Source organism: Lolium perenne, chromosome 3 (assembly GCF_019359855.2).
Source record: "Lolium perenne isolate Kyuss_39 chromosome 3, Kyuss_2.0, whole genome shotgun sequence".
In the NCBI taxonomy this organism is placed as follows: Eukaryota; Viridiplantae; Streptophyta; class Magnoliopsida; order Poales; family Poaceae; genus Lolium; species Lolium perenne.
In genome coordinates, this window is record NC_067246.2 from 253,851,509 (window position 1) to 253,874,679 (window position 23,171).

General features: G+C 44.6%; 3 protein-coding genes across 4 annotated transcripts; 1 reads left to right on the forward strand and 2 right to left on the reverse strand.

Annotated features, from left to right (window-relative positions):
* Window positions 1–11,215: 11,215 nt before the first annotated feature.
* Window positions 11,216–11,554, reverse strand: LOC127340118 (RING-H2 finger protein ATL66-like). Its single transcript, XM_051365895.1, has one exon. The coding sequence runs from the start codon at window positions 11,552–11,554 to the stop codon at window positions 11,216–11,218; it is 339 nt and encodes a 112-aa protein (XP_051221855.1).
* A 1,824-nt stretch (window positions 11,555–13,378) lies between these two features.
* On the forward strand, window positions 13,379–15,572 carry LOC127344772 (protein GRAVITROPIC IN THE LIGHT 1-like). Of its 2 annotated transcripts, none has more exons than XM_051371108.2 (2): window positions 13,379–13,726; window positions 13,841–15,572. In XM_051371108.2, exon 2 carries the CDS (start codon window positions 14,038–14,040, stop codon window positions 15,361–15,363), a length of 1,326 nt encoding a protein of 441 aa, XP_051227068.1. In that variant the 5' UTR covers window positions 13,379–13,726; window positions 13,841–14,037; the 3' UTR covers window positions 15,364–15,572. The 2 variants fall into 2 exon arrangements, with proteins under 2 accessions (XP_051227068.1, XP_051227067.1); XM_051371107.2 differs by having other exon boundaries at window positions 13,380–13,726; window positions 13,970–15,572.
* Window positions 15,573–15,612: 40 nt separating this feature from the next.
* On the reverse strand, window positions 15,613–16,669 carry LOC127344773 (uncharacterized). The gene is made up of 3 exons (XM_051371109.2): window positions 16,325–16,669; window positions 16,168–16,231; window positions 15,613–15,935 (listed from the first exon to the last, which is right to left on the reverse strand). Exons 1-3 carry the CDS (start codon window positions 16,598–16,600, stop codon window positions 15,766–15,768), a joined length of 510 nt encoding a protein of 169 aa, XP_051227069.1. The 5' UTR covers window positions 16,601–16,669; the 3' UTR covers window positions 15,613–15,765.
* Between the last annotated feature and the right edge of the window lie 6,502 nt (window positions 16,670–23,171).

A 23,171-nucleotide genomic window follows, 5' to 3' on the forward strand; every position in this document is an offset into this window, starting at 1 on the left:
AGTTTTTAAAATTTGAACACAAACATTTGTTGTAGCTTGTAGTATTAATATAGACAGCCGCACTTTCTGTTGGTACTAATTTTGAGAAATTCTGGAGCATTTAGCAGCCAACTTCTGTGTCAATTTTGCACACAGCATAGTATGCTTGAAACAATGTACTTCATAAAAAATGAATTCTTCTTGCATTTTGCTTGATTTCTGCTCTTCCTCTCCAAGCATTCTTGTTTTCACTATTTTCTTCAGTTCAAGCGCTTGTTCTCTGTAACAAATAGCCTCTTCATCATCAACACTACTATCTACACTACCTTCTTCATGAACATCATCATACTCACTATCTGAATTGTCCTCGACATCTTCATGTGCGCTCACATCAAGAATGTCTTTGCCTTTTTCTTTCGCATGCACTGTTGCCCTCACAACTGGCAAATTCTTAGCAACAGTTTGCTGGAGTTGCTACTGAACTTCCTGATCTAGTTTCTCAATTAGCTGCCCTTCTTGGTGCTGGGAATGCTAAAATTGATGCTCCCGTCGGTGCTTGTTGATGCGTGTGGTTGGCACGTCCGTTGGGAACCCCAAGAGGAAGGTGTGATGCGCACAGCGGCAAGTTTCCCTCAGTAAGAAACCAAGGTTTAATCGGACCAGTAGGAGTCAAGAAGCACGTTGAAGGTTGATGGCGGCGAGATGTAGTGCGGCGCAACACCAGGGATTCCGGCGCCAACGTGGAACCTGCACAACACAACCAAAGTACTTTGCCCCAACAAAACAGTGAGGTTGTCAATCTCACCGGCTTGCTGTAACAAAGGATTAACCGTATTGTGTGGAAGATGATTGTTTGCAGAAAACAGTAGAACAAGTATTGCAAAGAGATTGTATTTCAAGAAAGAGAATTGGACCGGGGTCCACAGTTCACTAGAGGTGTCTCTCCCATAAGACAAGCAGCATGTTGGGTGAACAAATTACAGTTGGGCAATTGACAAATAAAGAGGGCATGACCATGCACATACATATCATGATGAGTATAGTGAGATTTAATTGGGCATTACGACAAAGTACATAGACCGCCATCCAACTGCATCTATGCCTAAAAAGTCCACCTTCAGGTTATCATCCGAACCCCCTCCAGTATTAAGTTGCAAAGCAACAGACAATTGCATTAAGTATGGTGCGTAATGTAATCAACAACTACATCCTTAGACATAGCATCAATGTTTTATCCCTAGTGGCAACAACACAACACAACCTTAGAACTTTCTCACATCGTCCTGTGTCAATGCAGGCATGAACCCACTATCGAGCATAAATACTCCCTCTTGGAGTTACAAGCATCTACTTGGCCAGAGCATCTACTAGTAACGGAGAGCATGCAAGATCATAAACAACACGTAGATATAACTTTGATAATCAACATAACAAGTATTCTCTATTCATCGGATCCCAACAAACGCAACATATAGAATTACAGATAGATGATCTTGATCATGTTAGGCAGCTCACAAGATCCGACAATGATAGCACAATGGGGAGAAGACAACCATCTAGCTATTGCTATGGACCCATAGTCCAGGGGTAGACTACTCACACATCACACCGGAGGCGACCATGGCGGCGTAGAGTCCTCCGGGGAGATGATTCCCCTCTCCACAGGGTGCCGGAGGCGATCTCCCGGATCCCCCGAGATGGGATCGGCGTTGGCGGCGTCTCTCGGAAGGTTTTCCGTATCGTGGCTCTCGTGATCGGGGGTTTCGTCACGGAGGCTTTAAGTAGGCGGAAGGGTAGGTCAAGAGGCGGCACAGGGGCCCCAGACCACAGGCCGGCGCGGCCAGGGGGTGGGCCGCGCCGCCCTAGGGTTTGGGCGCCCTGTGGCCCCACTTCGTTTCGTCTTCGGACTTCTGGAAGCTTCGTGGAAAAATAGGCCCCTGGGCTTTGATTTCGTCCAATTCCGAGAATATTTCCTTACTAGGATTTCTGAAACCAAAAACAGCAGAAACAAAGAATCGGCACTTCGGCATCTTGTTAATAGGTTAGTTCCGTAAAATGCACGAATATGACATAAAGTGTGCATAAAACATGTAGATAACATCAATAATGTGGCATAGAACATAAGAAATTATCGATACGTCGAGACGTATCAGCATCCCCAAGCTTAGTTCTGCTCGTCCCGAGCAGGTAAAACGATAACACGTATAATTTACGGAGTGACATGCCATCATAATCTTGATCATACTATTTGTAAAGCATATGTAGTGAATGCAGCGATCAAAACAATGTATATGACATGAGTAAACAAGTGAATCATAAAGCAAAGACTTTTCATGAATAGCACTTCAAGACAAGCATTAATAAGTCTTGCATAAGAGTTAACTCATAAAGCAATAATTCAAAGTAAAGGTATTGAAGCAACACAAAAGAAGATTAAGTTTCAGCGGTTGCTTTCAACTTGTAACATGTATATCTCATGGATATTGTCAACATAGAGTAATATAATAAGTGCAATAAGCAAGTATGTAGGAATCAATGCATAGTTCACACAAGTGTTTGCTTCTTGAGGTGGAGAGAAATAGGTGAACTGACTCAATATTGAAAGTAAAAGAATGGTCCTCCATAGAGGAAAAGCATCGATTGCTATATTTGTGCTAGAGTTTTGATTTTGAAAACATGAAACAATTTTGTCAACGGTAGTAATAAAGCATATGCATCATGTAAATTATATCTTATAAGTTGCAAGCCTCATGCATAGTGTACTAATAGTGCCCGCACCTTGTCCTAATTAGCTTGGACTACCGGATCATCACAATGCACAGTTTTAACCAAGTGTCACAAAGGGGTACCTCTATGCCGCCTGTACAAAGGTCTAAGGAGAAAGCTCGCATTGGATTTCTCGCTATTGATTATTCTTCACCTTAGACATCCATACCGGGACAACATAGACAACAGATAATGGACTCCTCTTTTATGCATAAGCATGTAACAACAATTAATAATTTTCTCATTTGAGATTGAGGATATATGTCCAAAACTGAAACTTCCACCATGGATCATGGCTTTAGTTAGCGGCCCAATGTTCTTCTCTAACATATGCATGCTTAACCATAAGGTGGTAGATCTCTCTTACTTCAGACAAGACGGACATGCATAGCAACTCACATGAAATTCAGCAATGAATAGTTGATGGCGTCCCCAGTGAACATGGTTATCGCACAACAAGCAACTTAATAAGAGATAAAGTGCATAATTACATATTCAATACCACAATAGTTTTTAAGCTATTTGTCCCATGAGCTATATATTGCAAAGGTGAATGATGGAATTTTAAAGGTAGCACTCAAGCAATTTACTTTGGAATGGCGGGAAATACCATGTAGTAGGTAGGTATGGTGGACACAAATGGCATAGTGGTTGGCTCAAGTATTTTGGATGCATGAGAAGTATTCCCTCTCGATACAAGGTTTAGGCTAGCAAGGTTATTTGAAACAAACACAAGGATGAACCGGTGCAGCAAAACTCACATAAAAGACATATTGAAAACATTATAAGACTCTACACCGTCTTCCTTGTTGTTCAGACTCAATACTAGAAATTATCTAGACCTTAGAGAAACCAAATATGCAAACCAAATTTTAGCATGCTCTATGTATTTCTTCATTAATGAGTGCAAAGCATATGATGCAAGAGCTTAAACATGAGCACAACAATTGCCAAGTATCACATTACCCAAGACATTAATAGCAATTACTACATGTATCATTTTCCAATTCCAACCATATAACAATTTAACGAAGGAGAAACTTCGCCATGAATACTATGAGTAGAAACCAAGGACATACTTGTCCATATGTTACAGCGGAGCGTGTCTCTCTCCCATAAAGTGAATGCTAGGATCCATTTTATTCAAACAAAACAAAAACAAAAACAAACCGACGCTCCAAGCAAAGCACATAAGATGTGATGGAATAAAAATATAGTTTCAGGGGAGGAACCTGATAATGTTGTCGATGAAGAAGGGGATGCCTTGGGCATCCCCAAGCTTAGACGCTTGAGTCTTCTTAGAATATGCAGGGGTGAACCACTGGGGCATCCCCAAGCTTAGAGCTTTCACTCTCCTTGGTCATGTTGCATCATACTCCTCTCTTGATCCTTGAAAACTTCCTCCACACCAAACTCGAAACAACTCATTAGAGGGTTAGTGCACAATATAAATTGACATATTCAGAGGTGACACAATCATTCTTAACACTTCTGGACATTGCATAATGCTACTGGACATTAATGGATCAAAGAAATTCATCCAACATAGCCAAAGAGGCAATGCGAAATAAAAGGCAGAATCTGTCAAAACAGAACAGTTCGTATTGACGAATTTTAAAATGGCACCAGACTTGCTCAAATGAAAATGCTCAAATTGAATTAAAGTTGCGTACATATCTGAGGATCATGCACGTAAATTGGCTTAATTTTCTGAGCTACCTACAGGGAGGTAGACCCAGATTCGTGACAGCAAAGAAATCTGGAACTGTGCAGTAATCCAAATCTAGTACTTACTTTTCTATCAACGGCTTAACTTGGCACAACAAAATACAAAACTAAGATAAGGAGAGGTTGCTACAGTAGTAAACAACTTCCAAGACACAAAATAAAAACAAAGTACTGTAGGTAAAAACATGGGTTGTCTCCCATAAGCGCTTTTCTTTAACGCCTTTCAGCTAGGCGCAGAAAGTGTGTATCAAGTATTATCGAAAGATGGTACATTCTCAGCGGGGTGTGGAGTTTTCTCAACCAGGCATAGTATATTAGATACATAAGTTTTAGCATCCCCCTTTTCATTAGTCTTAGGCGTGCTACTCTCATCAAACAAATTTTCAGGAACAAGCCAAGCATAGTTATTTTCTAATGCATCATTCATAGCTAAAAGTTTACATGGTATTGGTGCTTTGATCTCCCCACCATCATCAATATTATTAGTGTATCTTATTCTATCCATGTTCATCTTTTCAAGGAGACTAACAAAATTAGTATGTGAACCAAGCATATTAAATTTAGCAAAGACCTTTCTAGCTTCTCTTGCTAGACCACCAAATTCTCTAAGAAGGGTTTCTAAAACAAAATCTTTCTTTTCCCCTTCTTCCATATCACCAAGTGTGAGAAACATGTGTTGGATTATAGGATTGAGATTAACAAATTTAGTTTCCAACAGGCGAACTAAATGCGCAGCAGCAATTTCATAAGTAGGCGCAAGGTCTACCAAGTGTCTATCTTCAAAATTTTCAATGGTACTAACATGATTGAAAAATTCTTCTATATTATTTCTCCCAACTATAGACCCACGTCCTACCGGTACGTCTTTTGTGGTAAAATTAAAAGGAAACATGATGAATTAAGTAAAGTAAATGCAAGTAACTAATTTTTTTGTGTTTTTTTGATATAGCAAACAAGATAGCAAGTAAAGTAAAACTAGCAAGTAATTTTTTTTTTGTATTTTGATTTGGTGCAGCAAACAAAGTAGTAAATAAAACTAAGCAAGACAAAAACAAAGTAAAGAGGTTGAGAAGTGGAGACTCCCCTTGCAGCGTGTCTTGATCTCCCCGGCAACGGTGCCAGAAATTTGCTTGATGCGTGTGGTTGGCACGTCCGTTGGGAACCCCAAGAGGAAGGTGTGATGCGCACAGCGGCAAGTTTCCCTCAGTAAGAAACCAAGGTTTAATCGGACCAGTAGGAGTCAAGAAGCACGTTGAAGGTTGATGGCGGCGAGATGTAGTGCGGCGCAACACCAGGGATTCCGGCGCCAACGTGGAACCTGCACAACACAACCAAAGTACTTTGCCCCAACGAAACAGTGAGGTTGTCAATCTCACCGGCTTGCTGTAACAAAGGATTAACCGTATTGTGTGGAAGATGATTGTTTGCAGAAAACAGTAGAACAAGTATTGCAGTAGATTGTATTTCAGTAAAGAGAATTGGACCGGGGTCCACAGTTCACTAGAGGTGTCTCTCCCATAAGACAAGCAGCATGTTGGGTGAACAAATTACAGTTGGGCAATTGACAAATAAAGAGGGCATGACCATGCACATACATATCATGATGAGTATAGTGAGATTTAATTGGGCATTACGACAAAGTACATAGACCGCCATCCAACTGCATCTATGCCTAAAAAGTCCACCTTCAGGTTATCATCCGAACCCCCTCCAGTATTAAGTTGCAAAGCAACAGACAATTGCATTAAGTATGGTGCGTAATGTAATCAACAACTACATCCTTAGACATAGCATCAATGTTTTATCCCTAGTGGCAACAGCACAACACAACCTTAGAACTTTCTGTCACATCGTCCTGTGTCAATGCAGGCATGAACCCACTATCGAGCATAAATACTCCCTCTTGGAGTTACAAGCATCTACTTGGCCAGAGCATCTACTAGTAACGGAGAGCATGCAAGATCATAAACAACACGTAGATATAACTTTGATAATCAACATAACAAGTATTCTCTATTCATCGGATCCCAACAAACGCAACATATAGAATTACAGATAGATGATCTTGATCATGTTAGGCAGCTCACAAGATCCGACAATGATAGCACAATGGGGAGAAGACAACCATCTAGCTACTGCTATGGACCCATAGTCCAGGGGTAGACTACTCACACATCACACCGGAGGCGACCATGGCGGCGTAGAGTCCTCCGGGAGATGATTCCCCTCTCCGGCAGGGTGCCGGAGGCGATCTCCTGGATCCCCCGAGATGGGATCGGCGTTGGCGGCGTCTCTGGAAGGTTTTCCGTATCGTGGCTCTCGGTACTGGGGGTTTCGTCACGGAGGCTTTAAGTAGGCGGAAGGGTAGGTCAAGAGGCGGCACAGGGGCCCCAGACCACAGGCCGGCGCGGCCAGGGGGTGGGCCGCGCCGCCCTAGGGTTTGGGCGCCCTGTGGCCCCACTTCGTTTCGTCTTCGGACTTCTGGAAGCTTCGTGGAAAAATAGGCCCCTGGGCTTTGATTTCGTCCAATTCCGAGAATATTTCCTTACTAGGATTTCTGAAACCAAAAACAGCAGAAAACAGCAACTGGCACTTCGGCATCTTGTTAATAGGTTAGTTCCAGAAAATGCACGAATATGACATAAAGTGTGCATAAAACATGTAGATAACATCAATAATGTGGCATAGAACATAAGAAATTATCGATACGTCGGAGACGTATCACTTGTCATGCATTTCTGAGTGATGCTCATGCATTTCTACTGTTGATCATGTACATGTTCTTCCTGTTGCTATGGAATGCTGGTATTTCTGAAATTGCTGCTCCTGTAGGTGATGTCCATGCATTTCTTGTTGCTGCTCGTGATGTTCTTCTGAATATTGTTCCTCTTGAAATCCTTGCTCCTCAGCTCCATCTTCTTCTGATCGATCAGCTATCGCATTCTCCTGCAATTTTGCATAGATGTTACTGTATGTTGTACTAGCACGAAAAATGAAATATTTTCTCAAGTTATATGCCTAACACACATGAACAGAAAATCTGTATGTACTCGCATTCCCTACAGGAAATAGTTTCTGAAATTTTTGCAAAGATCTGGACTTGTTCCCTGTTTTTTTAGTAACTGAATTTAAAAAACCTCTCCTTTCTCATCGTAGATTTCAGAGAGGAACTGATCTGCTCTTGCAGGAAGGGGATGAGGGATGTAGGGGTTCCATGAACTCACATGCTCGACATAGCGGCACTACAATCAGCAGATGATGCCGCCGATCGTCCGCCGTCGCCTCTATCCACGAGTAACCGTCGAGGCCGTCCTCGACATGGAGGCGCCATGGCTGCAGCGAGAGCACACAAGGTTAGGCCAACTGCTGCGGAGGAGAGCTGCACCGGATCGTCAACCAACAGCCGTCGATCATCAACATACCTCGCCGCCGTCGTCGGGAGAGAAGATGGCAGCGGGCGATGGTGCACTGCTCTCCACAGACCACGCGCGGCGTGCGTCTTGATGCAGGTGACGACCAGGTGCGTCCGTGCGGCCCGCCCAGGTGAGTCTTGACCTAGTCCGTCTCAACCATGCTTGCGTGGCCTATTTGTTGTGTCCACCGTGGCCAAATCCGCTCACAAAACAGCTAACCAATGCCCAGGGGTGTATTTTGTCCGGTATTTGATACTTAGAGGGGTAATTTGCCCCACTTAAAACATAAGGGGGGTTACCGCCCCAAACCTCATACTTAGGGGGGTGATTTGGACTTCTTTCGAAAATATTCGAACGTAAAAATTATTCAAACATGAAAATTATTCAAAGTTGGAAAATGTTCAAATAAAAAAAAATCAGATGATAAAAAAGTTCAACTAAAAAATCTTCAAATTTTAAATTTTGTTCATATTTTAAAAAAAGTTCAGAATTTTCAATCAAAAGAGAAGGAAAAAATATAGAAAGAGGAAAAAACATAGAAAACTGATTGCCACCCCCAAAGGGATAAGATTGAATCCCTGATAACTGCAAGAACACATATTAGTTGTAGCTAGTTTCGAAATAAGAGTATCGAACCACGAGGAGCTACTGGTTAGGATCTTAATGCTCCTTGCTACTTTCTACTAAAAATTACTTAATAATTTTTTTCTAATTTCAAAATGCTTAAAGAGGAGTGTTGTAAATGGTTGCAAATAAAGTAAATAAAACAGTAAAAACGTTGTAAGAAATGGGTTGAAACTTAATAAGACAAGGTGTTCTCAGGGATTATTGGATCCACTTCTAGCATTAGGATTCATGTTAATTAAGATAAATATGATTTTAATCATTTGTGTGTGGGAGAGCTCCGTAAAAAGATGCGCCCAAAAAGCCATCGGTCATCGCATCTACAAATAACCACAACATCTAGTCTTATGCAGCCACATCTAGACTAGTGCTATTAAGGGGTGTGCCACATGCATGGTCATCGATATGAGCTTTGTGAATCCCTCTTAACCCCCGTATTCATGTGTTAAAGCATCGATACGGTAATGTCACTTCCCGCCATTCACTTTGCCACACTTGAAATAGTAGTTCCCTCTTAATACCAATAGGCATATATTACATGGTGCACAACACATAATATCAAGAGAGAAAACTAACACACATTAATACTTAAAACCAGAGATCATCTTAGATTCATTTCATATTCATGCTAAGGTTCTCCATCTCACCAAGATCTAATAGGACTACTCACACATAGAGACAATCAAGAACATCGTCATAATCTTGTGGAAGGAATTAAAGGAATTGAATGAATTCGAATACAAAACCATAATAGCAATCAGGATTACAACTATGGTTGGAGGATGATGATGATGGAGGTGCAGCCGTTGATGATGATAAAGGGGATGATGCCTTGTCCTCCGAGGATCCACGTAGCATCCCGGATCTTGTTTTCTCTAAAGTTGCTTCTTGATATCTGATCTGGGCGGTGTTTCTCAGTTTCGCGGAGATGTGTGTGTCTGATCTCTGATCCGTCTGTGAAAGGTGAAAGTATTTGACGAGGCAGTGCTCCTAGAGGGTGGTACGGGCGGGCCTTGCCCATACCGATGCCCGTTAAAGCTCCTGGAAGCTGTCCTCGCGTTGTCCTTTCACCTAGGTGCATTATTAAGTGCAAAAATGATTTCTATCATGTCAAAATGCCAGAAAATGACAGTTTTCATTGATATTTCATTATTGACTTATTATTTTGAGATCTTGTGTAGACAAGTATAAAAGAGTGCGGTAGCGCGGTAAAATACAAAAATCCTACCACTACTTGATGATATCTTGATAAAATAATAATACAAAAACATGCTAAAAATGCTCTCATCAATCCCTAGAAATTAGGGAGGGGGACTTGGGGGGGGGGGGGGGGGCAAGTTTGCCCCCCCATGGGTTGGCCCTAGGAGGTGGACGAGGGGCCAAGGCAGCCCTGGCCAACCTCTCCCCTATATAAAGAGGTGAGGGGGCAGGGGTGCAGCCAAACCCTTTCCCTCCTAACCCTAGCCGTCACCTCTCTCCTTCCTATCCTCCAGCGCCCGCTTGGCGGAGCCCTGCATGAATTCTCCTCCTCCTCCACCACCACACCATCGTGCTGCTGGGACAAAAAATAAGATCTTTGCCAAGTTGCATGCCTTAAAAAGCACCAGGAGGCATGCATGGCGACAACCATGTGCGGTAAGTGAGAAAAAAATATGAAAGGGAAAAAGTGGGTAGATGGGAAAGAGAGGATGGGATGTGGGAACTATGGGGGATGCATAAATGCTTGACTTAGATCCGACACCAAATTCGTGCCCGGTGCCCCCGATTGAGACTCTATACGCGGGGGATGGGCTGGTGACGTTGGGCACTATTTTTGGTGAATTCAAATCCCATTTTTGTTTGGGGTGCGAGACTAGGAGGTTTTGTCCGACGTCTCAAAAAACCATTCAGGGGACGCGACAGGAGATGCTCTAAATATGGTGAATCAATGGGTAACCAAATTCTCGACCCACAATCACTCACCATGTAGCCAGTTCACAAAGTTAGTCCACCTAGAGGGGAGGGGTGTGCTTGATGACTCTGGTGTAGAAACCGGCTCGAGGGGTAGAGAGGAGGCGATCCAAACCAATCTAGGTTTTCGTCATTCTCGTTGGTGACGTAGCCGGTTTGTCCTGCCTCCGTTGGCCTCGGGGTCTTGGAGGTGCAGCTGACCACAACCCCTCGCCGGTAGGAAGGTCCTAGTTTATTTATTTAAGGTAGTTTTCTTGTCTTCTTTAGAATGGTAAGGCATTGACGACATTCTTAAATTAGAATAAAATCCTCCATGCAATCCAATCGGTGTTCAGGTTCGTATTCGTTGGTACAGTTGGCGCTCTGATACACGTCTTAGCATGGCGATTTATTTTATGTCTACTACGCGCTTGACTCTCGTGACGGAAGGATGAGGATGATGGACGGAAGGATGAGGATGATGGCGCGCCTTCGGCTCACTCCAAAGCTTTGTACTGATACGCAATTTTTGGGAAAAAACCGCCCTGCGGGCTACCGAACAAATCTCTTTGCTCGAGAATGCTCATTGCTAAAAGTGCGCAACACAATCTTGAAACATAGAAAAATAAACTCATATGTCAGCAATTCGAAAAAAAGGAACTCATGTGTCAGTAGCAAAATTCCGCAACGCACGCAGACAACAAAACATCCGCGGGTGCACAAGGACGGCGGCGTACGTACGCCGATCTGCGCCGACCCGGATCAGCAGCCGCCTGTCACACCATCGCGTCGACGATGTCCGTGCGCGACACCTCGACTTTGGCCCGGCACAGCGGGCAGATCGTCTTCCTCCTGAGCCACGGGTCGACGCACTCGGCGTGGTAGACGTGGCCGCACACGCGCAGTCGCCGGCACTTCTCCCCGCCGGCGAGCAGCCCCTTGCATATCGCGCAGAGCGCCTCCTTGTTCAGCAGTCCCTCCTTCGCATGGCTTGACTCGGCGCCGCGCCGAGCGATGGCGCAGCGCACCGCCCAGACGATCGCAGCTACGACCGCGATGAGCGCGAGCACGGCGAGAATTATCCAAAGGACGGAGAGGCCGGCGAACTCGGCCATCGGGATTTCGGTTCGAGTTGCTACTCTTTTTTCTACTCTAATGCGGCACGTACGCAGTATCAGATATTCATATCTCTGCATATGAACGTGAGAGTACAGGACGCTTCTAATAAGTTTGTTAATTGGTTTCTGATACTCCTCTAATTAAATGAGTTTGTTTCGGAAAGGAAACAGATTCGTGCAATTACAGATGCGAATAAGCAACGCGATTTCGTTCCAATTCCAAGTTTCCATACAACATCTCTAGCCAAAATAAATTAATTCTAGGTTGATTTTTTTTTTTGCCAAAAGGGACAAAAATCAGCGCTTACCTGAAGTGGAGTCGATTCAGTGACACGACCCGAGAGGGAAGCAGATCGTGCTAGTTCACGATGCCTGCCTGTTGAGTGTTGACAGAGACGCGCAGAGTGGCATCACGTCCAACCATGAGCTAGCTAATTCGGGATTTAATATATTCGAGTGGTTAATCACGAGCGGAGGAGCCTTACTTGAATTTATTTACAGGTAGATCACACAAAGATGGCAATACTTTACCATGAATCCTGACGTGTTTAGCAAAACTTTATACTACACCAAAGTTTCAGCACATTGGTGCTTTTGCCGCTTTGGGTTGTTTTTAAGCACACACGTTGGGGTACATGCAAAGGTGTTTGATCGTGGAATTCATTATCTAGTCTCTATACCAAGTGTCGGCATGGGTTTAAGCAATAAAATGAGTAGTTAAAGAGAACTTAATTTATCATTCAATACAAATAGTATTTCATACCACGAAAGTGGGAGTACATACTGTACTTTGATCACACCGACCTTTATTTTTTGCGAATTGATCACACCGACCTCACATCTCTTCTTTTGTATAGGTACAGGCACCACCTTTCACTAGGACGCAACCTCGCCCGTGTTATTTTCTCAATTGAAATTCTCCTCACCCTGACACTGTCCCACCACCTTTCTTGTATATTCAAACAATCTCAACCGTCTCCTACATTTCTATTACTATGTTATCACAAGCATCGCATGCTCACATTTACACTTTCCTTTTCGGTCTTACCAAAGCAGCTGCCCCTTTTCCTCTATAACCTCGTCGCTCATCTATCACATGTCGTAAATATGCCGCCTAGCCCACCGTTGCCTGTCATTGGTCCTCTGGGGCACCGAGGGTATTGTTAGGCCTCCTAAGATCTTTGTGGCTAACACATGTTACATGGGGTGATCCCAGAAAAAATCTAGTGCAGGCAAGCATGTACGAACACACTTTTAGCACAAATTAAGAGAATTGCTCTTTTCCCACTACAAATATGATTTAATTTTATTGAATTTGAAAAAATCAGGTCGGCACCAACGCCCCCCACTCAGCTATACCTAGCCACATTGGTTTGTGCCAGTTGTGTGACCTTACCGCCATCGCCTTTTAGCTTCTCCTACTTCTTCCTCTTCCTCTTTTCCCTCCTCTCACATTCTTCCTCTTCCTCGTTGTTTCGCTCCTCTTGGACCCCTACGCATGAATCTACCTTGGGAGTATAATTTTTTTATTATACAATTTCATATTTCATTGAATAATTTATAGGGCGTCATTGATGAGTGAAGACTTGACACCATATTCAAACACTGTACCTCTCCCATAATCAAATTTGAGCAGCCAAAAAACTTTTGTTTATTACAACGTGACGCTCCCTCTGAATATCCCCCTTCTATCCCCGGGGTAAGATCTGGAATGGAAGGCCGGAAGTCAGATCTGCAGTTACAGAGTCTAAATTAATGAGATGGTCAGTTACAGTCCTCCGGAGAGCCAGAGAGCGCCAGGCAGCTCGCGAGATTAGGGTTTTTCCCAAGCCCGCTTCCTTCGGTCGGCCGCACCCTCTCCCCTCATCAAATCCTTGGGGTCTGGGGATTACAAAACAAATCCGCCCACTTCCCTTCTCGTCCTCGATCCACCCCTTTTTCTTTCTTGTTCGAATCCATTGGAGCCCACGATCGAGGTCTCTCTCTCACATAACCTCCCTGCCCTCCACTCACCCGGACGAAGATTCTGCGTCACCACCACCGGCACCACATCACTCTCCCTCGCTGCAGCCACTTCTTCTTCTTCTTGCAGGCCTTTCGCTTCTTCCATTCCGTGCAGGTCCGCCGTCCCTGGAGCGGCTCCCGTGCTCGGCCGGCCACTGAAGAAAGGTACCGTACCATACCACCGCTCTCTTAGGATTGGACCGTTACATGATCGATCGAGTTCTTGTTTTGATCTTCTCTTCTTAGCAATCGTCTAAACTCGAAACCCACAAACACCAGTTTTTTTACAGGTAACAGTAGGTTCTTGGCATTGATCTGATCGAATTAAGTGCAACTCAATCTCGTGGAAATAAGCCGTGATTTTTAATCTGGGAATCCGTGCACGTTTTGACTTCCTGTCTGAAACAGCCTGAAGAAAGAACTCTCGTTGTCGGAAGGAGACTGCCTTGCGCTTGCGCGGCGGAATTAATCCTCCGATGGAGGCGGCGGCGAGGAAGGCGAGGAGGACGCCGTCCGGCCTGCTGTGCCGCATCTCCGACATCTGCAAGGTGCACTCCGTCGGGGTCGCGCCGACAGTCCGCGAGAAGAAGCCCAAGGCCGAGGCCGACAGCACCGCCACCGGCGGCGAGAGCAGCGAAGACGGCGCGCACCTGAAAGTGCACCCGCGGCAGGTGTCGTCCGACAGCAGCGAGTGCCTCTCTGAAACCTCCTCTGCCCGCTGCGAAGAGGCGGTTGTCGATAAGCTCCTCGACGCGATTTCCGGCCTCAAGGTGGCCTATGTCAATCTTCAGCAGGCTCTTATGCCGTATGATCCTGGGGAGATTATGATCGCCGACGAGCGTTTCGCGTCGGTGCTTGAAGAGACTGCCGAGCTGAAGGATCTGTATGTTAATGTGAAGGAATGGAGCAATCCAAGGTACCCGTATCATCTGAACTCTAGAATCCAGGAGCATCAGAATTTGGTCATGGAGTTGCAGGCTGACATCTGCAAGAAGGACTCTCAGATCGGTTGGCTTCGGCCGGAGTTGGACGAACTGGAAAGGAAGAACATGGAACTGGAGGAGAAGATTGCTGGGAGTGCATTGTGCAGAGAAGGATCCTTCACGGTCAGAAGAGGGGTATCAACTGAAATGTTCATGGATCTTTATGAGCGTTCAGCGAAGTGTATCCATGATTTTGCTAAATTCGTCATTGGCTGGGCAAAGGTTTCTGGATGGAACCTCGGACAATCCACATTTCCAATCGATAGTCATGTTGTATATGAGAGAAAGACTGACAAGAAGTATGCTGTTGAGGCCTATTTCGCTTGCGTGATGCTAATGGGGGACAGAGAGGATTATATTTCCCTGGATTCATTTGACTGTATTATGAGTTTCAGAGATCCATTTGATGCTCTCATGAGTGATCCAGATTCTAATTTCGGGAGATACTGTAGAGCGAAGTATATAGTGGCTGTGCCCCAGAGTATGGAGGATTCATTCTTTGGAAATTTGGATCACAGAGCATTTGTCGAGAGTGGTGGTCATCCAAGGACACAATTTTACCAGAGATTTGTGAAAATGGCAAGATACGCATGGGGATTACTCGCAGTTGCTCGCTCGCTGAATCCTAGAGCTGAAATGTTTTATGTCAATAGTGGTGTTCAGTTTCGAAAGGAACATATGGAGAGTACGCCAGCCAAGATGACCACGGAGGAGGAGAAGTTCAGTGTTGGGTTTACAGTCATGCCGGGATTTAAGGTGGGATGCACTGTCATCAGGTGCAGGGTTTACTTGTCTAAGGGTAACGCAATGGACTTCTGAAAACACCACATAACAACCATTAGGTAAGCAGAATCAGTTAGCTTTACAGTAGCAAGTCTGTTGACTTAAGTTTCTGTGAAGCTCCTCCTATATCCAGCATAGAACTTCAGGAGTATTAGCTAGTAGATATAATAGCGCATAATGTTAACCTGTAGAATATTGTGCCGATATGTATATTGTTTTAATTTTTTTATTCAGCTTTCCCTAAATTATGGTACTTTCATGTGCTACTTCAGATATCCACGAAACTGAATTTGGAATGTGCTTATGCTCCTCAAAAACCAATTCACAATTTCACATACACAACTCAGTACACAGTATTGCTCTATTCCTTGAGGCTATAGCATCCATCTATTTATCTAACCATGAGTAAAATAATGGGTTTGATGGTACAAAAGAAGTTCATCTGCCGAAGAGTTTGGCAAAGAAGTTTGTGGATTTAGAGTTCTCCGCGCATGCCACATGCATATATCTTCCTAGTTTGTCAACCTGCCTTGGCTCCCCCATTGTGTCTTTCTTGCAAACTTTGCAGGTCTTGTCCACCCAACCTTCCTCCACATATTCCCCATCAACTACATTCAGAAACAAAATGGTTGTTCAGTATTCAGTGGCATGATTTAGTGTATACTTTTGCTAAAAAATGGCTGCCTATTTGATGAAATAGTCATTTTCAAGTCTAAGTGTCTAACAGCCTGTTCTACCAAGTAAAAGTGCACTACCTGAGAAGTAAAAAATACACAAAATATACAGTTATTCATTTGAGCCACCGTTACTGCAATGATCAGGAGGGTATAGACAACCTACCATCAACAAATGACTTGAAGAAATCCTTGTAGGTGCCACCAATTTTCCTCCTAAGGGCTGCATACTGAATTGCATATCCAACCAGAAGTTCATCAGTATATGAGGAAAATTTCAGGCTAGTTATCCACGCTTGCTGTGCATTGCTGATTTAATATACCTGTTCCCTTGTCATCCTTCCTTCCTCTTTGATGGAATCCCTGGCTTCATACAGCAGCTCTGCATCCTTCTCAGAGCGGACCTGCGAGAAGTCCAGCGCCTCGGTGATGTTCCCGAACAAGGACTGCTTGGGCACCTTCTCCTCCTCCTCGTCTGCTTTTGCGTAGGCCTTCACTGATCTGGGACTGGCACTGCTTGGCTTGAAGCATGGCATGCTCTGGTGAAGCCCAAACGAGGAGCTCTGCGAGGGGGGCAGCACGAGAGCCCTCATGGCCATGGTTGGTTTGGTCAGCTGGTTGTTTGGTTCTCCCTTCACCACAGGTAGAAGGACTGAATCTTGGTGAGTGATCCACATCTACGGCTTATATATGTAGGGGAATTTGGCGTGCACAAGTGGCAGTTTTGTGGAGGTTAACACGGCTGCGTGGTGCAAGGCAAGCCTGATGAAACGAGAGGGAAGTACCGGCCGCGCGCTGTGTCTGGTCAGGAATGGTTGAGGCAGCGTGGCTGACTGGCCAGTTCTCAGAGTTGGTGACTGCAGAGGCAGGCGAATATGTGGAGGACTGTTCTCCTTATGAAAAATAGGCAAGTACTAGAAGGTCCTAGCGCGCTTTGCCGCGCCCGTTCTTTGCTGGTGTCGTTTATTTTCGTGGAGCATTCATTTTGCCCATTGTTTATAATGTATAAAGGGTACAAATTTGACATTTGAACCAAGAAGCGGAGGAATTTAGGCATTGTAGTGGACATGTGCATCACTAAAGTGATAATGGATAGACCAATTTACAATGTAAATAAACCATTTAAAACTTTTCATAGCTCAAATATGCATAGTAAATCCTCGTTCATAAGGGTGAGTGTATGCGCGTGTATGTGAGCATCTGCGCTTATACTATGTTTCTCAATAAAAACAATGAAAAAATGCATAGTAAAACAACAGAAAAAAATTATCACTCCCATGGACTGAACGATGTTGTATCTTACATGTAATTAAAGAGTTGAGTTTCCCTTGTGCAATGGAACAACCCGTCAACACTAAAATACTAACAAACAAATCATGCAACAGAGCTCACCCTAAAAGGCTAACAAACAAATCATGCAAAAGAGCTCACAGCCACTCGTACTCTACACGGCTTAATCCAACGCCACATTAGTTGCAAAGATCATGAAAACACCATCCGTCAATTGACGCTGAAATCAAGAAACAACAGACTGGGTTCAGAGGTACCATATCAGCCCACAACAGAACCACCAACGGATGCGGTGTCCCAGCAAGCAGAGCATTGGAGGAGACTACAACCAAGCAGGTCGATGACATCTGGACAAAATAGATCTAGCGGTTCCTCTTTTTACCACCCGCTTCCTATGTTGCTTTATTTGGCTTTACAGCCCTATCCTGATCAAGATAATTGACTGCTTATGAGCAGACCTATTGTGTACTATGATGTATGATACTATTTCATTGGTCACTATCCATGTACCTCCACTACGGTGTATTTCCATAGTAAAATAAATGTTTGAACAAATCATGAATAAAAATAGTTGGCTTCAAGAAGGTAAGGCTTGACTGGGAACAAACTATCAGTCTATAAAGCTTAGTAACATGTAGCATCTGGTCTGTCCAATCTATACTTTTCACACACCATCAAATTAATCAATGGGAAGTTTGCATCAGATTGAACCTAGTTTCTCGATACAAAAAACCTTACATACTAAGATTCATTCTTCAGCATGGTCTCTCCTCTCGGAGAGATTCCACTTGCAAAATAAAATCCTCCGGTACCCGTGTGGAGTTGCCCAACACGCTTGTCTTTTCATTGTCTATCTGGTTCTGAAAAGGAAACAAAAGCAATGGATGAACAAACCAATTTTTTTGATTCACTAGGATGTAGAACACAAAAAGGAACACCGATATGCCAAAGTTGTATTCATGATGGATGGAGTCAACCCCATATGTTTACCTATATATTCACATCCCTTGGTGTAAGAATGATTGTTACACCGTGGGCAGCAAGTTGATGCTGTAAATATGAACAACTCATTTGTTTCTACCTGTGAGAAAATGCAAGGCCTATGTTCATACAAAATATTTTAACACCATACCTGATCTGAGACAACACTAAGCGACCATATAATTTGATGGACCTGTACTTCGGAGAGAAAACAATCCATGTACAATATGACAATGTTGCAAATCTAATTTGCCAAGAACAACTACGACAAAAAAGAATAGACCTAGGCCTGAAGTAAGTAACACAAATGCTAAAACAGTTAGACTGCAAGTAATAAGCATATAAAAAGGTACCAGAGTGAACTGCGAAACAACCTGGAAAGCAATTCACAGCTCGTGAAAACATTATGAGGACTTGTAGAAAAATATTGTGGTTCAGTATGCACTACATTAGCAGTCTACTTTGAATTAAGGACTACAATAAATGAACAGTTTTAGTAGCACATAAAAAAGATAATATGAAGTTCATGTGAGGATCCAAACATTACTCATGATAAAATGCTAGTCTGCCTCAGATAAAATGATTATTGGATTCTAAAATATCGACCAACCTAATAACGACAATGTACTGAAAATCAGTATTTATGTAGATAAGGTTATGTAATTTTGAGCTACATGCCCAATGCAATAAAAGAGAACTATGTGTAGAGAAATGTTGCTTGCTAAATAGTACTACTATACGTAGAGAAAAAATAATCAGCTTTCGAGCATCAAAGGACCCTATTTGGTTATAATTGATTCATCTAATTCTAAGGAAACGGAAAAAATGCATTTAATTTTCCGAATATTAGTGCAGGTTGCAAAAATACTTATCATGAATTTTATATGCCAATAATTTAGTATATGTATGGTAGTATCCCCACACAAGAAATATCTTGGAAACAATCAAGAATCCAAGACAAGGCAACCCATATCTCACATATTACCGATATGATAAAAAAATAAACCAATCACGGTATATTGATAAGGCAAATTGTGTTTATGGTTGATCAAAAGTTCAGAAATTGCAAACCGTAAATATGACAAATCAACAAGTAAAGGTGTAAAGCATTGGATATAAATATATAGCTCATCACAGAAATATTGTGTGAGCTGGCCAATCTCTTGAGGTATTTCACCAGAGAAGCTGCAGCCAGCAAGATTTTTGTCGGGAAGTAAGATAGCAAGTCAAAGAAGAATCACTCTGAATGTACTGAACCAACTGATCTCCTCCCAAGTTAAACTACTCACAAGTTTTGGAGGTTGCTCAAGGTTCCAATGGATGAAGGAAGAGAACCACCCAGGTTCTTCTTCTGGGATAATTCCCTGTAACCAATAGACAAAACTATATAATAAATATGCATACCACAAAAATTCAAACTGCATTCATTTATACACCCGATTCTGAAGTTCTTAATTACATTTTTGTGAATATACCAATTTAGCCTTGAACTCAAAAGAAGACAAAATCATGATTCAGCATTATTCATTCCAAAATATTACATTTTTTAATTATCTCATTCTTTATCATGAAATAAATCAATCTAAGAAAGTTAAAATATAGTAAGGAAGAAAAATACATACAACAACTGTAATTAACAAAGACTGAAAGTCCCCTGGAAGTGTCCCAGGTTGCTCCCTGCAAGAATCCCGGACAGTCTTCTGCAAAGCATCAACCAAAGAAGAACACCCTCGCAATGGATGATCATTGTTCCTTATTATCGATGGATACTTACAGGAAAAATAAAACGATGGCCATATATAAGGCTCTGGATCTGATGCTAACATAGAAGTAACCCGGTTCCCAGCGCAAATTATCCCAAACCGCTTGTCATGCACTGCGGTAGTGGAAGAAGAGCCCACAATCACCACACGTTTCCATCATCCGTTCTGCCAAAAAAAGAAAGAAGAAGTCGTACACGAGTTCAGCAATGCATTTTACAAACACCACAATTTCTTCCTACTCCACCGAAGCTCTTCCAAGGCACAACAAAACCTGATAAAAGTGTGCGGCCAGAGAGGAGAAGAAGATAGGTAGAAGTTGAGAATCACCTACTCGCCTCGCCTCGCTTCCTTGTTCCTTCATCTTCTCCAGGACGGATCGTCGCTGCTGTCCATTCGCTGCTTATCGTCGTCGACGTAGTCAAAGAATGCACGACCTGACGACCGCTCGTTCCCAAAGATGGCTAGAGACACCGGCACCGACGACGCTTCACCTCTACACGGATTGCGATCGCGGTCTCTGGCGCGTTGCCGCTCGGTCACGTCTCCTCGTGGATCCGCGCATCCGGCAGCAACACGGACTCGCCTACATCCTTACCGGTCAGGCGTCGCTCCGTTGACCCTCGCGTCCGCACCCTGGCGCGTGCATCGCTTCCCGGTTCTCTTCTTGCACGGGAGTGACTGGATGGCTGTGTGGCAATCTCTAGTGGGGGAGGAGAAGAGCAGGCGGCCATCAATAGGGAGCAGAAGAGGCGGCGGCGGCCACCGCTGTGGGAGGAAAAGAGGGGGCGGCGGCCATCTGTGGGCTAGGCGGAAGAGCATGGTCTGACACTTTGATTCATTTGACCAGTCGACCAAACCGACGTACCCAGCCTATCACGCACTGGATCGTACACGTGACGCCCAAACGGACCCAGATGCCAAGCCGCGCCGACACGCCAGCACGCGAGTGTAGGACCCACGAAAGCGATGCGCCGGCTCTCCCAGGGACGCGCCCAACCCTGGGAGCTTAGTGCTCTTTAGGGATATAACCTAAGGGGAAAAGTGCTAACTGTTGAATGACCACTGTAAGTACAACATATCTCAGCTTCTTATATTGAGTGACCTATGTAATAAATCGAATAATTGATGGGAACTTTCTCTACGAGAACATACTTTATATACTTGAAAATTATTGTTTCTAAGCATTTTCTGAACCATGTTACTCGTTCCAACTTTTTTTTTTTCGAATTGATGGGCTCAAGCCCCCGATTTCATTCAAAATGAAACCAAAATAAAGCCCACAGTTTGTTGCAGGAACCACAAGAACCACCTCTCTATCCAGCTAATATTACAGACCCTAGCCAAACACTAGCTTCCCAGAGAAACTAAATTTCCAGAGGAAAAACTACAGGACTCATGATACCTTACCTATCAAATTTTCTATACATCTACACCGAAACATCAACATCCCCACAGCTTCTGTTCCAACTCTTTTTTAGCCTACTTTAATTCTTTAATGTTCAGCGCCCAGCATGATCTCCTACTGTAGAACTCCAAAAGGCCACTTTTGCCAACAGCTGCGCTACGATGCGATGTTCCTGCCGCACGTTTGCTTTCCATCAACCTGAAATCTGATACACAACATTAGTAGGATCATGCGCGCAAACATGATCAAACTATGTTGTGCTCCTAGTATTCCATATTGATCAGATCACATAAGCAACACCCACACCAATAATATTCTAGCTTTACCATCAAAATTCTCAATCCTGACACTAATGACTTGAAACCTAACGTGCAAGTTCACCAAACCAGTTGCACATTTAACTATGCCCCACATATACCTTGCTAGCTTAGAGTATGGTTTCAAACTCATCAGAGAAATAAAATTTACAATCTCTACCTTTCAAACCCCTTTTCAGGAGAACATCTTTACTCTAAATACTATTGTTCTATGTAGATTCATTCGCGAAAAAAACAGCCCCTCGTTCCCCCTCGTCGCTCCCGTGGGCGACGGGAGGGAACCCTAGCCGCCACCGGCCCAGACCCCTCCCCCTGCTCCTCCCTCCCCTCGCCGCCGCCGGAGGGCGTCGCTGGGCAAAGCACGGGCGCTGGCGGCGGCGGGGACTCCTCTCCCCCTCGCGCGGAAGATTTGGCGCGGGCCGACGGGGCCGGTGAGGGTGGCGCGCTTGACGAGGGCGCGGCGGCGCGGCTGCCTCGGCGGCGGCGTGGCGGCGTCCCCGTTCGGGAGGCGGCGATCGCCTCGGCGGCCACCAAGTCCGGCGGCGGGCGGCGCGGCCAAGCTGTATTCTCGGGTGGCCGGCGACGGCGACGGCGCTGGGGATTGCGGCGACGGCGCTGGGACGACGGCGACGGCGCTGGCGGCAGGTGGTGCTGGGCGGCCGGAGATGGCGCCATGGCGGCGCATGCTTGCTGGCTCGGGTCTGGGCCCTTTGGGCCCGATCTGGGTTTGGTGGGCCCCGACCGTTCTGCCCTCCTGCGCCTGGGTGCGGCCAGGCACCTCCTCCTTGTCCGTCCTCCTCGGCTCCGAGCGCATGGTGCTGTTGCTCTGGCCGGGTTGAGCGGAACTGATGAGGTCTAAGACCTAGTTTGTGGCCCGATCTCGCGTTTGACCCGAAATCAAGAGGGGAAAAGAGGAAGAACACGAAGAACACGAAGAACAACACCACGCACGCCAACCCGATATAATCGAATCTTACTCTCGTGGCTCGATGGACCACGCCAATAGAATCAACCGGAAGAGACGCGAGGTAGAATTCCGGATTGAGAGATCGGGGTTGGAGACGGAGACCGGTGAGGGAGAGAGAGTGGAGCACACTAGAATCCCACTCACAAGTAGCCAAATCCTCAACAAGAGTTGCCTTGATACAAAGGGGATCTAACCCTAGGGAGACAAAGCTCAAAAGTAGTTTTAAGCCAAATCTTGTCTAAAGAGTGAAAGGGGGCGTCCTGGGTACTTATATAGGCCTACAGGGCGACACATGGCGAAAAGGTACGAAGTAACCGATTAAAGCAGTTTTGGTCAAGGCAGGTCGACGAATCCGGTCAGGAATCCGGTCTGACCGGACCTGGGACCGGGGCCGCCGGTCCAGACCGGGCCGTGGGCCGGAGGGCGACCGGAGAGGAGTCCCGGCGT